The following is a 13,078-nucleotide window of genomic DNA, read 5'->3' on the forward strand; positions in this document are numbered from 1 at the left end:
AGTGGAAGTGTTTCCGTAGTGTGCTGGCGTGAGGGCGAGCCGCTGTAGCAATTCCGGGCACTGGCGAACCCTTAGTATCCGGTGGCGCCCGTTGCTGTGCAGCGGGCACTACAGCTACTTCTCTGTGATGTTGCGTCTGTGCACGTGTAGTTTGTATCAGGGGCAATGGTATGCGTGTTTCCCTGTAGCACCCCTGACTCCGGCTAGCGGTCTTTTTCCCTGACAATCCTTTTGCTTATGCGCGCTGAGTACGAAGAGCACGAGCAAGTGACACTAATGTCCTGTCTGTCTCTCGGCCCAAGTGATCAGGCGTATTTGCAAGTTCATCCCCACACTGAACTTTTGGTCGCCCGAACGCGAGGGGGCACGTGTCTCCTTCAGCAGAGCGATGATTGTTTCGTGCCCGAATGAAGTGGAGCCCGTGTTGCCCGGAAGCCCCGGGCGGAAAGGAGGGACCGGAGGATCGAGAGTGAACGTAGGAACCGGAAAAGGAAAGGTAATAGTTAGCAGGTACAAGAAAGGTTCACTAAGCGGGAGGACAGCTTAGTCGTCTGCCCAGGTTAGCGAAAAGAAAAAAAAAGCCGTCTGGTCACACGTCTGTTGCTGTCTCGGCAAGCAGCCCCACACAAGCGAATCCCACGGACACAAGCGCAGAATGACGTAATGAATATCCGTAACGGAAAGCAAAGTTCGCGCTACGGGTGGGGCCACTCGGATACCGGGAGTCTTGAACAAGGCTCGAAGCGATGCCTTCTCGGCGAGAGCAAAAAACGTCGAACTTTCTGCTCCTTCGTGCCCACTATCCCCCTTCACCCAGTCAGGTGTACCCTCCAATACTCGTAGCCCAGCAGGTGACGACGTATATATATATATATATGTATACGTAGTAGTACATACGGAGGAACGTGGTTGTTGTACCAAGAGGACGAGCACGGGTCGATAAGCGCGGGTCCGAAGCACACGATGCGCGGGTCTGCAGAAAACGCAAACTGACGATGCAACGTACTGCTGGACCAAAACCAGACTGCTCTCCCAGGGTGACGCCCCCTTTCACAGAGAGACCAGGGGACGAAGAGAGGTGGGGTACACCCGAAACCGAAGCTACTGGAGAATCTGGACGGAAGGGAATGACGAGAAAGGTCAAGCAAAAAAGCGGAGTAGTCCCGGTGACTGCCGACCGCAGCGGCTTACAGCGGGTAATGATGCCTGGCTCAAGAGAAGAAATCACGGAGGACGGAGGCTGAAGAAGGGAGAGGAAAACAGTCACTAGCCGGCTGTCAGCTGCCCTAGAACGTGTTTTTTTATGGATTATTTGTCGGAGAAAAGACCCACAATATCACAAAGCTCGTCTTCAGAGAATGAACTGCTGTTGATGAGGCAAAAACTTGAGTTCTAAAAAAGACTGCTGGCGTATCTTATAGCAAGAAGAGCGTGACGGCTCCTGATCATTCATCAAGAATTTTTTTAGCCACCAACCTGCGGCCACTTCCACGGATGGAACGATTCTCGGGCGACTCGTAGGCACACCGACCTAGTTTCAGACGGTGAGGAAAATGAGTCGAATACTGACGACAGTTTCCACTTTGCACGGGATTCGAGATTGTTTTTTCTTCTCTTTGTTGCGACACCTCATTTCCCCTAGCAAAAAAATTCTGAGCTGATTGAACTCTATCACCCCCAGAGAGAGACGGAGAAGGGACAGAGATCCACTTCTTTGCTTCGCGCTGATCTGTATGTTGAATTTTTGAAAAACGTTTTTGTGAAAGACTGGATCTTCTCATGAAAGGATTACGAAGAGAAGTCCCTAAGACTTCTCTTCGTAAGAAGTATCTATAATTGCAAATCTTGCTATCCTGCTGCAACCGCCCACAGAAGATCCATTCGGAAGGATGGAGCGCGTCCCCTTCTCCCTCCACCTAACTCTGATCTCCTTTGAAAGAAACGTTGGGGAGAGGGAACAAACAGGTATCCCAGGAAGACTAGACAGAATCTTCCCCGGATGCTTCGATGGATGGTTACGACAAATCTTCGCATACACAAAGGACAGGCACTACGCCTCAGGATGAGCTCAGTTGTGAGAATTTCTCAGTCTTACTCTCTACTCCTCATTTTTGTTGTACTATTTTTCATACGCCATGCTCTTCTTGTGATCAGAATAAACACAGGTATACCCTCGACAGCTCTTTCCTTTGATTACAACGCAAGTGCGCCAGTATGAGTATGATGAGGGACTAGGGCTGAACCCTTCTGCCGCGGCTCAGGACCGCTTACAACAATCTGGCACTCCCAAATCTGCTTATCAGATCAAGGTGATCTATCTTGAACCATTCTAGTGTGTGAGTATTACGCCAGTATACTATCTTTGATATCTGAGATACCTCGAAAGCTGAGGTGTCTAGAAAAGCGGAAGAAGTGACAGGGGAGAAAAGACACCTGAGGGAAAGGTAAAGAGAATTTGGGGAGAAAAAAACAGAACAATCCTGAGTTCAAGACCCTCTAGAAATGACTAGATGAAAGAGAAGAGAATGAAGAGAGGAAGAAGAATGAAAACGAAGACGAAAGCCCTCAAGCATCAGAGGAAGATTTGATACCGAGATGATGGTGACAGGAACACTATGGAGAAGAAATGTGACGTTCTCTGTATCCCTCTCTCTTCCCAAACCACAAAGGATAAGAAAGCTTACTTTCCTTTCTTCAGGAAAGAGAACAGATTACAAGGGCAAAGGGTCACGAGAAAGTTAAGAAAAACACTTAAGAAAAGCACGAAGGCCGAAAAGGAAAAAAGCTGAAGAAGGATGGAGGAACTTCAGAGAGACCATTGTCTCTTCCTCTTCTTCTTCGCTTTTCTTCTTGTCCGGTTTGTCTTTAAGGAGAAACAAGGACAGCTTTCTGAAAGCTTCGCTGACGGCACAGCCAACTACAGAATAAGCAGAACATGAAAAAACACGCAAGAAACCATAGAAGAAGAAAATACTCCTGAGGCGAGCTTTTGAAAGCACTCCAAAGATCCTCGAAACTGAAGCCTGAATAGTCCGCTGGAGGTCCTACTTGGATTGTCGTTGAACTGTATAGACGCCGGGGAGGGGAGGCATACAAAGGATGAAGAAGATGAGCAGTGAGGAATTCCTTCTTCACCGTATTACTCTGTTGATGTTTTCCAACTCTTTGGTTTTCTTCACGTTCCAATCTTTCATTCGGAACGGAAGAATTCACAGTTGATAGATAATCGGCAGTCGCTGTCTCCAAGTCATCCTTAGAAAAGGAAGAAAGAGAATAAGAACCGTGAGAAAGGATAGCAGAGGAAGGCCTCTCTCTAGGCACACCGAAAGGCGGGTCATCAAAGGGAAGAAAATAAGATACTAACTCCCCGGCGCCTGCACCGGAAGAAACGCGCTTCTGCTGAGCTATGTGGTGTACATCCTTCTCGCCTCTGGTTTCTCCAGGGGGGCGGGACACAATGAAAGGGAGAGAAGACGAAGTAAGGAGAGGAGGAACACGCGAAGGTAACGTCAAGAAATAGACGAGTGTGGCAATGGCTGCAAAACAACCCAAGAGGAAAAAAAGAAAAAGAGGAAGAAACCTCAACGGCCAAAAGAAACGAGAGAATCGAAGTGGCAGCACGGGAGACGAATGGGAAGGAATACGGCTTTGATGAGAAGAAGAGGAAGAAGAAAAAAAAGCACGAGACGGCTTTCTAGAGAAGGTGTTGTTCTTCGTCTCATCAACAGAGGAGCAGGCTGTAGATGAAAGAAGGCGGGCTCCGTGCGAAGCACTTTTCTCTATAGTTCTATTAGTGGACAGCCCAGAGGGGAGAGACTTGAAAAAGAGAGAGAATGGCGAAAGACGACGCCAAAGAAAAGAAGGAAGCCATGCGGTTTTAACTGGACGACCAAATGGACGAGAGGGAGACGACGGTGATAAAAAAGAAGAAGGAGAAACAGAAGGAAGGAGGTAATCTCCTCCAGCTTTCTCAGCTGGTCTTTCCTGTTTCCTCATGACGATGACGGGAAAGAGAAGGAGCAAGTGAGAACAAGAATTTCGTGCGGGACAGCTACACCCCACTCCCCGCTTCACCTCCCACCCAGGGCGTCACTCAACCCAGTCTTCCCGGGTGGACATACACCACACGACAGGCCGGTGAAAAAAGAAACCTGGAGGAACCAGGAAAGAGCTTTCACTCCCGCAAGTGCTCTCTTTCGCAGAACGTGTTTTGTGATGACAAAGAAGATACAAACCAGAACGGAGTGGTGACGATGAGAGAGAACAAATCTTCCACGAAGGAAGTTTCTATACACTCGACTGTACAGATCGCCACTCTCCCACCTTCATCTCTCTATATCTGTGCGGGAGTGTTTCACGATATACCATGAAGGTGAGAGGCTGCTTGCATTCGTCATCTTCTTCCTCCACCAAAAGACTGTCCTTGTATCCTGAGCCTTTTTGCTGAGACAAGGAGAAACACAGGGAAACAGGAAAGTGGTTCTCACCCTCCTTCTACAATTCGAGTGCCTTAGGCGAAGTGCCACTGAAGGCATAGTATATCACTGAGAGGATTCCGCCTTCATTAGCATCTGGCCTGTCATCTCTTTCCCCTCTTTCTTTTCCCTAGCTTAGTCTCTCGTTCCATCCTCAGAGTGTCTTCTGTTCGTTGGAATACAAAGGATGCATGAAGAAAAAACGATGAATACAGATGGAACAGAAGAGCTTAAACAACAAGGAAAAAAGGAAGGGGCTCAAAAGTAACGCATAGATGCATCTTGAGAGGAGACTGCGTCTCTAGATGCATGTATTAGAACTCTAGCAAGAAGACTACGGCTGAGACTGTAAGGCTTACGGGAAAAACTGAATGGAGCAACAAGAAAAAATCCATCAGAAAACGCCAGGAGAAGAGGTGGGACAGTGGAACGGGAAGTTCGCTCAAACAAACAGGGAGAGAGAAGGCCTTCATTCTCCTCCGTCATGACGACACCAGCGATTAGACTAACTAAAGAGACTCAGTGGTGTGTTTCCTCGGAACAGCAGCGTCGACTGCGAGTATAACTCAGAGAAGAACAGCCGAGCAATGAAGGGAAAAAAGGCTAGCTATCTACTTGACCACAAAAGAAAACCGAAGGAATAAAGAGAACCGAAGAAAACTGGTCACGCTTTCTCCCCGGTCAATCTCGCCCTTGTCGGAACCCTCCTGCCGTGTCAATCCAAGGAAATATCAACGTCTTGGAACGTGTCTTCGAAGAAAGAAGGAATTCCAGAAGAAGAGTATGTAGAAAGATAACTAAGCAACATTCTTTACTGGAAAAAAGGGAGGGGAGCATTTCACATAAGAGCCATATCTGACTCTTATGCATGAACTACGGGTAAGTCTCAGACGACCCGTGTAATGTGTGGAGACGGAAGCTGCGAGCGTGCTCTTTTTCTTTTCATCTTTCAGTGTGCTTCGTCACTAAAGAGCTCTCTAGAGCAAAGAGAGCAGGCCGCCTGAGACCCTAGCGGACAAAAGCTAAGGTTAAGAGAAGAGAGGTTCTCACTACATGCAGGAGATCCTCATCGAGACGAGATGGGAAAAGGAGGGAGGAAGGAGGAGCCGTAACGAGTTCTTTCTCGGCTCATCGATCCTGCCACCCCCCTTGGCCAAATCGACTGCTAGCTAGCTAGGAGGGAGACTTTCTCTTTTACTCAAGCCAGAAGATCTCATTCTTTATCCATATTACCGCTTTCACGAAGGAGGCAACGTCTCGAGAAAGTTAATACACTCCGTTTTCTTCACGGCTTCTGGTCCGAAGAGGTCTTTCTTTTTCCACCCTGCAGTGCAGATTCTCGTGCTTTACTGGTCTTTTTTTCTTTACTCCGTATGCCTGACCTTGCTTTCCTTTCTTTGACACTCAGGCCATCCCGCTCTGCGTTTTCCTTAACCTCTGCTCTCCTCAGAATTCCTTCGTGGTCCGGCTCACCGAGATCTTTTCTTCTCTTTTTACTCCTCCCTTTTCTCACTAGTCAAATTCCCTCATGTTTCTCCTTTTTCCGTTCTACCCTTCCTCTTCTTCAAGTATAACTCTCTTTTTCTCTTTGTCCTCTGTCTCTTCACTAGCTCGCCCTAATCGTTTTCCTAGTCTCTTCATTCCTGCGTACTCGTCTTTCTCGTTGTCACGCTTGTGTTGTTCTCTCGGCAGTGTCTCCCTTTGTTAATCTAAGCAGTGCCACTCATTCTCTTTTTTCATACTCTTCTCTCTTCATTGTTCTGTTCTGCTCGTCCTCGTCTCATCCTCTTTTCCTTCTGATCTCGCTTTTTTTGGATATCTCTGACAACACCCGGTCAACCGCTTCTCTTGCCTTATACTGCGCAGAAAGCCCGGAGGAATAAAGGTTAAGGAGCACACTCATGTACACCAAAATGTGATCCTTCTTAGATTCTCTCCATGCTGCCCACAAGGTGTATATACACTGGTATACGATAAGCGCTTCCCTGCTTTTAGATCCTGTGTTGTTGTTCTCGCGCGGGTTGGTACTAGACTGGAGACATAAGATGACCCGCATGGGCAGCTTCTTTTCTTCGTGCCTTGTTAGCAGTTTCCTCTCTTTCTTTCTCTTTTTTTCCTTGCGCCATTCCCTCACCACACAGCCGTGAATGACATCGCGACACCACTTTTCTAACACAGCACGGACGTATCTTCTGCCTGCTTCGCTTCGTGGTGACCCGCGGAAGAGAGAGGAGAAACCTCACTCTCTTCGCTCTTTCCCCATACTCTTTCCTATTCTTACTGCTACCACCCCTACAGCCTCCTAGATTCATCCAGTCTGCTTTTGTCTCTTTACCGTATCTCTTATTCTCTTCATTCTTGTTGATAGAGTGAATGCAATCGGGTAACCAGTCTAAAGGATAGCTGTTGCGAAGAAGAGAAAAGCAGTCTTATTTCCTTCTTCTTTCCATTCCAAATATAAGATACGACTCATTCATCCACCATACGGGGATTTCTCAAGAGGAAAGACAGAGGCGAAAATGGGGCAGGATCAATCTCAAGTGCTTACAGACGAGCAGTTGGATGATGTACAGATTCGACGAAGACAGAGAGATGAGATGCGATCAACCAAAAAGAAGAAACCTCCTGTAAGCAAACTGAACTTCTACACGTTTCCTTCTCTCTCTCTCTCCGTCGTTTACAACGGACTTCCTCATGTCACTCACGTGATGCTATGAAGCACGGGGACGCGCGTAAAAGAAGAATATCCGGACTGTGTATATTGAGAGAGACAAACAGTTGTAGTGAAGCTTCCCGTTGTGCGTATTTATAACTCATGTATGTTTTCTTTTCCGTGCGTACACACGAGCATATGCAGGTAGTGTCTGTGTCTGTTTTCTGTGTGTCTGAGTTGTTACGTACATACATTATCACATATATATATATATATATCACATGCATATCTTTATCACCGTACTTATACCTATACCATTATATATATATATATATCAATTTATATGCACATGCGCATATTCACGACTCCTAGGAACGAGTAAGGGTTTCTCTCAGACAAGGGGTCTGACGTATGCTCGACTTCTCTGGGGGGTCAAGTGCCGATACTTCAATTATTTTGAGAGAGGAGAAACAGATATCTACCTATGCTTATACAACACCGTATTGCCTTTGCTATAGTGCTACATGATAGTGCAGGGGCAATAGTCTACGTCTATATAAGGTGTATACATATCCTACCGTACATCTGTATAAATGTCGACTTTTCTTCCTCTCCCTCTTATTAGCTTTGTTTTCTTTTTCCTTTTTGATTTGCCTCTTTTCTCAACTGTCTCATGCGTTGTGCAGGGAACAAAACGGGCTGATGCGGTAAGCTTTCCAGTTCACACTATATTCGGAGAACGTCTTTATCTTACAAGAAGGAGCTTCACACATACTCTCAAAGACTTCTCATCGTTTTTTCTTTCTCCTCTCAGCCTGATTCGGCTATTCTGTATGAGTTAGGTTGGTGTTTTTCTACGTTACGTCTCCGCCTTTCTCTTTCTCTCTGTCTCTCACCACTTCGTTTCTGTCAAGTATTTCGCTTCGTGATACTTATGCATGTACGCTCATATGTCCAACATGTACCAATGTGTGTATAGCCTGTATTTCTATCTCCTTTGTACAGCTAGGTATATAGGCTCACATGTCTACTTACACATATAGCTGAACCACAGTAATATGATCAAAAGAATAGCCTATGACTTCAGAGCCTAAATAGAGTGTTTCCTCCCAACCTCACCCCCCCTAGACATACATTTCCTCCTTATCTTGAGACAGGTAAAGAAGTAGGAAAGAAGGAATCAAAATCGATCACGCATGCGCATTACAAGGTCGATAAATTCCTTAGCAGCAGTTTTAGTCTTCATGGGCCTACCTACGGTCTGCACCTACGCAAGTATCCTTTTGTGAGGGAGAACGACAAAGAAGACTGCGATCTTAACACGAAGTAGATCGTATGTCTCGGTTCCTATGTTTTTGTCTTCAGGGGTAAGCACATCCATATGTCATGTACATACTGAGAGATAGATATGCATACATACGTGTATGTCTATACATATATAGCGTCGCGAAGAGACAGACTGATGCATCCGGATATATATGGCTATGTATATCTGCATAGATGTGATGACGTCTTTTCCATATGCTGAAAGACAGCTACGGGTTAATAGATACCTATATGTATGCATTTTTTCCCTTTCAGAATGTCTGGTGGTGTTGGTTTTTCTTAGACGAATCGCTTGTCTATCATTCCGTCCTTTGTGCCTTCTCTTCGTCTTGTTTAGTTCATGAAACACACAGATGCTCCGAATCACATCAGGCCTATACGCGAAGCAGCGAAAGAGAAGGCGAAGAAGGATGATGGGTTTGAGGGGACCTTTGAGATCCAAGGCTTAGGGGTGAAGAAGAAAAAACGTGAAGAAGAATTCAAGGTAAATACAGAAGCTCGAGCTTCATGCAGACTAAAAGCCACAATTTCTTTAGACGCGTCTATAGACTTCTATCTTGTCTTGATCACAAGCCATCGGTGAGAAAGAGGTGAAGATGCAAACGATTGAATACTGAGGTAAAGGTTGCTAAGAAACATCTCACAAGCAAGTGAGAGTCGCGTGTCTGCATATATATATATATATATTCATATGTATTCGTGTATGGACGCTGCTCTATATATTGATATACATGTATGTGTGTACATATGTTCTCTTCTATCTATGTATATTACAATGCTCTGCCGGTTCTTTATACAGTTGTGTCGGAAGAACAAAGGGGTGTGGGAGAAGACAGAAGTCTTGAGGATCTGGAGAAAGTAGGGAGGCGTATCTGCTCTTGTATTCTCACCGTCTTTTCTTTTCCGTCATTTCTCTCCTTTTTCCTGTTGTCTTCCTGGTCGTCTTCGGAGTTCCTCTCTTCTCAAGTATACGCGTACATATCTTGGCAATGAGGTGCCGTGTTAGAGAAGACTGGAGTAACCAGAGCTCCGTGTACTGAGTCGCCTTCTTGCACTTCTCCCTCGTCTATTCAATCTCAGCGTGTTCATCTTTCCGTACTGTCGACGGGAAGGCCGACTAGGTTGCAAACAAACGCGTGTGCTATATCTGCCTGTCTATTCATATCTGTGTGTCTGTCTCTACCCGAATCGATCTCTCTTCAAGCCAGTCACTTAACTACAATCCATCTACCTATCTTTCTCCAGTTCGCCTATCCGTATTTCATTAGTCTATATTCACCTTTCCTACGTGGTTCAGGATTCGTCTTCTGTATGTTCCAGTTGAGAGTATTTATCTCCTCTCTGGTGTCTATTTGTCTATGCTCCAGGTAGAAGGGAAGCTTGTGGATCTCCCAGATTATCATGTGAGCGAATCAGAGAGCTCAGGATCAGATGATGAAGATCGAGGTGTGTATCACCATGAAGTCTCTTCAAAGAGAAAAGACAATTCTTTACCTATTACAGACCCTGAAGCTCATCCAGTCATCATTGAAGGTGAATGTGTAGTAGGAAAGGAACTAAGGATTGTCGACAAGTCTTCCTTTTCACGTGAATTTCCGATTACTCGAATTGAATGGTATCTAGGCTCGGAGATCAACAACCACAATTACTTTCTTCCGCACTGCTCGAAAGAAGGGGGATCTTCAACGTCATTCACTGTCCCTCCTGATGCACTTGGACGCTTCATTCTAGCAAAGGTCTATCGCAATGTCGAAGATCAGGTAAGACGGAGGAGAGGAGTAGATGCGCGCAGGAAGAGAGATGTGGGATAGAGAAGAGAAGAGGCGAGTAAGACGGGAAAGGAGAAAGAGACGAGAAATGATGATGGTTATCTACCTATATATCTACAATGCGTACATCGTGTATATATATAGGTAAATAGAGAGAGAGATAAACAGCCATTAAGGGAGCAAAATGTATGTGAATACATGCACGGAGTCAGATAGGATAGATGAGTGACATCTGCTAGTCGGAGTGTACTCGACGGGTAACAGGAATGATCATTTTCGACTGCCTGCTTTGTGTCTCTACCAAGAGGGCCTGGTGTACAAGGGTACATTCATACACGCATAACGCATACAAAGTGTTGCGCATCTGCACATAAATGTATCTATGTATATTTATGTATATGCATGCTGTGGTGATCTAGTGTACCGTATTCATATCAAGAGACATCACAGTGCCTTAGAAAAATGGAGAACCCCAGGAAGATACGTCTCTGCTGGTTACTCGCCAGATCTAAACACTGAGGTCACACGGCGTATAGGCGTACGGATGTGCACAGAGGTATAGTATATACCCGTCTGCTTGTATATTGAGATTGAGCTGTTTCGTGAGTAGAATGTACTGTATTTTAACACGTAGAGGTTCTCGCGGAACTCAAGACATACGTAGAATGTATGTGTCTGACTCACCCCGGGGGACGTGCAGTGACAAAGAGGATCGGAAGTCATATGCGAACAGCGCCACTCCTAGCAAGGGAAGATGAAGTGTAGTAGATAGACCCTTCATGGTTAGTTCTCCCTCAATCCTTTCTCGCATGCAGTCACCTTGACTGTGCTTGTACACAATGGACTCAAGGTTGTACGCACGTTTGTTTGTAGTGTCTTGTACCTTGGTTTTCACCTCCATGTGTTTCGAGACTTTGATCAGGCCTCGTGATTCTTTCCACTCCTTCTCGCCATTCACTGTACGACCAATAGGAGACAGTATTCTGCCTGCTTATCTGTGACCATTTCCTCATTCTTCTCCGTGCACATTCGTGGCGTGTCGTTCTTTCACTCTTCTCTTGATCCCATTTCTTGCCCAATTCGAAGACCGCAAGAGACAAACTCTTTTCGTCCCTTTCTTTCTCTTGTTGCTGTCGTCGTCTTCTTGCATGTCTTCAGCTTCATGATACGCAGTACTCCGATGAGAAGGCAGGTGTATTTGATCCCCATATAGGCGGGACAAGACATACGGATTATCGTCCTCCTCCCAAGATTGTGAAAGTCTGTACATCTGCTATAGCAGGGCCAGCTTTAATGGCGGATTCCTGGGCATACGTTTGTTTGAAGGCACTATCTCGTGGCGCTTTTAGCTGTGCTATCAAACTACGGGATGTTTCAAAGAGCGGGGGTGGAGGTCACTTTGATGCATTAGACGGGGCAAAGGCTTCATCTAAAGCTTTCAAAGTACCAGGTACACTTCTGGTAGAGAGAGATCTTCTTGAGTTATCTTATCAGCCAAGAGATCTTCTTCATGGGGGTGAAGATATCGGAAATCTCTTCGATCTCTTACAAGGCGGAGGTCCAGGTGGGTTAGGGATGGGCGGTGCAGATCTGATGACGTCTAAAAAGAAGGGAAAGAAGAATGATGGTAAAGCAGACGATAAACCCGCGTTAAAGAAGTTCTTTGTACCTCTTGCCCAAGTGTATCTGAGACCCTCGAAGGGCCCTAATACAATTGTCGCTGCGCTGGAATATAGGCCACTCGATGGGAAGAGAGAGGGAAGACAAGATATCATTCGATTTGATGTCGACCCTGCAGTAGGAAGGGATGTCGCCTTATACACGGTGATATCTTTTCAAGCAGCTCTCTCGAGGAGACGACTCAATACAGCCGAATGGCAAGAGTACGCTCAAGTCGGAGATCTTGATCAGGTCAAGTACCTCGTGCAGGAACATCTTGAATGTAAGCCAACCAGTTTGGCGTGCTCACTCGTGGCGTACATACATGCATATCTACGTACATTGTTACACTGAAGCAAGCTTTATGTAATCAAGATTGTATCAAGGGAAGTTTTCTTATGTACATACTTCCTGCCGCTGTGGATACATCGAGCAGCTTTGTTCCTCGGGGGAACAAGACTGCTCGATCTAGCGCTGTAGCGACGGTCTGACGGATGTGTGTACGTACTCTAGAGATGTAATGTATGTAAAGATTCGCGTAGGACTTTAGGGATGGGGCATCTGTTGAGAAAGTCTTTCAAACACAGGAATAGCATCTGTCTAGTCCGTTGAGGACTCTCGGGGCGTAGAGCCATGGTATACACGGGCCGTTGTGTGTACTCGAGATCTCTCTCTGTTCTGTGTGGCAATGGGCGTGCCTAGGTGGCATGCGCATGTCTCCAGTATGTCACATATGCTCTTTGATGTCAGTGGTATCGTATATGTATACATATACGCCGGTGGTAGCGCAGAGGGAATGTGTTTTATTGTTGTTCTCCACACGATGTTACATTCGTGCCACTCTTTTCTCCTTTCACCGTGTCTTTTCCTTTGCAGTTCTAACTAGCCGAGCCGCTGAAGAAGCCCCTGCATACGAGAAGATGCCTACAACGCCGTGGTCGATTTTAAACAAACCTCAGGAAGATAGTGAAGATGACGATGTGTAGAGGCGGTCTCAGGGCTAGACACGAAGGTCAGAAGCCGGAGAGAAGAGTATTTTCTGACTGCTCTTCTCCTGGCTTTTTTCATTTTTCTCCTCTGTTTCTCTCGAAGCCGTGTGATGTTTTCGTATGCGGGACAGGCGGTTGTCAAGAATATCTTTTCCCGTGCCTTCTCTTTCCCGACTTGCCGTTCATTCGGTTTGGTCGCATCGCTTG

General features: G+C 46.1%; 2 protein-coding genes across 2 annotated transcripts; one reads left to right on the forward strand and one right to left on the reverse strand.

Moving 5' to 3' along the window:
- Positions 1-585: 585 nt before the first annotated feature.
- CSUI_001953 (uncharacterized protein) lies at positions 586-5,478 on the reverse strand. The gene has a single exon (XM_068062156.1). The coding sequence runs from the start codon at positions 3,994-3,996 to the stop codon at positions 2,866-2,868; it is 1,131 nt and encodes a 376-aa protein (XP_067925867.1). The 5' UTR covers positions 3,997-5,478; the 3' UTR covers positions 586-2,865.
- Positions 5,479-5,681: 203 nt separating this feature from the next.
- CSUI_001954 (uncharacterized protein) lies at positions 5,682-13,078 on the forward strand. Its single transcript, XM_068062157.1, has 5 exons — positions 5,682-7,102; positions 8,792-8,938; positions 9,822-10,214; positions 11,382-12,165; positions 12,759-13,078. Exons 1-5 carry the CDS (start codon positions 6,995-6,997, stop codon positions 12,866-12,868), a joined length of 1,542 nt encoding a protein of 513 aa, XP_067925868.1. The 5' UTR covers positions 5,682-6,994; the 3' UTR covers positions 12,869-13,078.

Source organism: Cystoisospora suis (genome assembly GCF_002600585.1).
Source record: "Cystoisospora suis strain Wien I chromosome Unknown contig_811, whole genome shotgun sequence".
NCBI classification, from domain to species: Eukaryota; Apicomplexa; class Conoidasida; order Eucoccidiorida; family Sarcocystidae; genus Cystoisospora; species Cystoisospora suis.

Bases quoted from the DNA above. Each gene is read 5' to 3' on its own strand.
- CSUI_001953 (XM_068062156.1), bottom strand. From the start codon at position 3,996: ATGAGGAAACAGGAAAGACCAGCTGAGAAAGCTGGAGGAGATTACCTC.
- CSUI_001954 (XM_068062157.1), top strand. From the start codon at position 6,995: ATGGGGCAGGATCAATCTCAAGTGCTTACAGACGAGCAGTTGGATGAT. The intron at 8,939-9,821 runs GTAAATACAGAA...TCTATGCTCCAG, and splicing joins AACGTGAAGAAGAATTCAAG to GTAGAAGGGAAGCTTGTGGA. The intron at 10,215-11,381 runs GTAAGACGGAGG...GCATGTCTTCAG, and splicing joins ATCGCAATGTCGAAGATCAG to CTTCATGATACGCAGTACTC.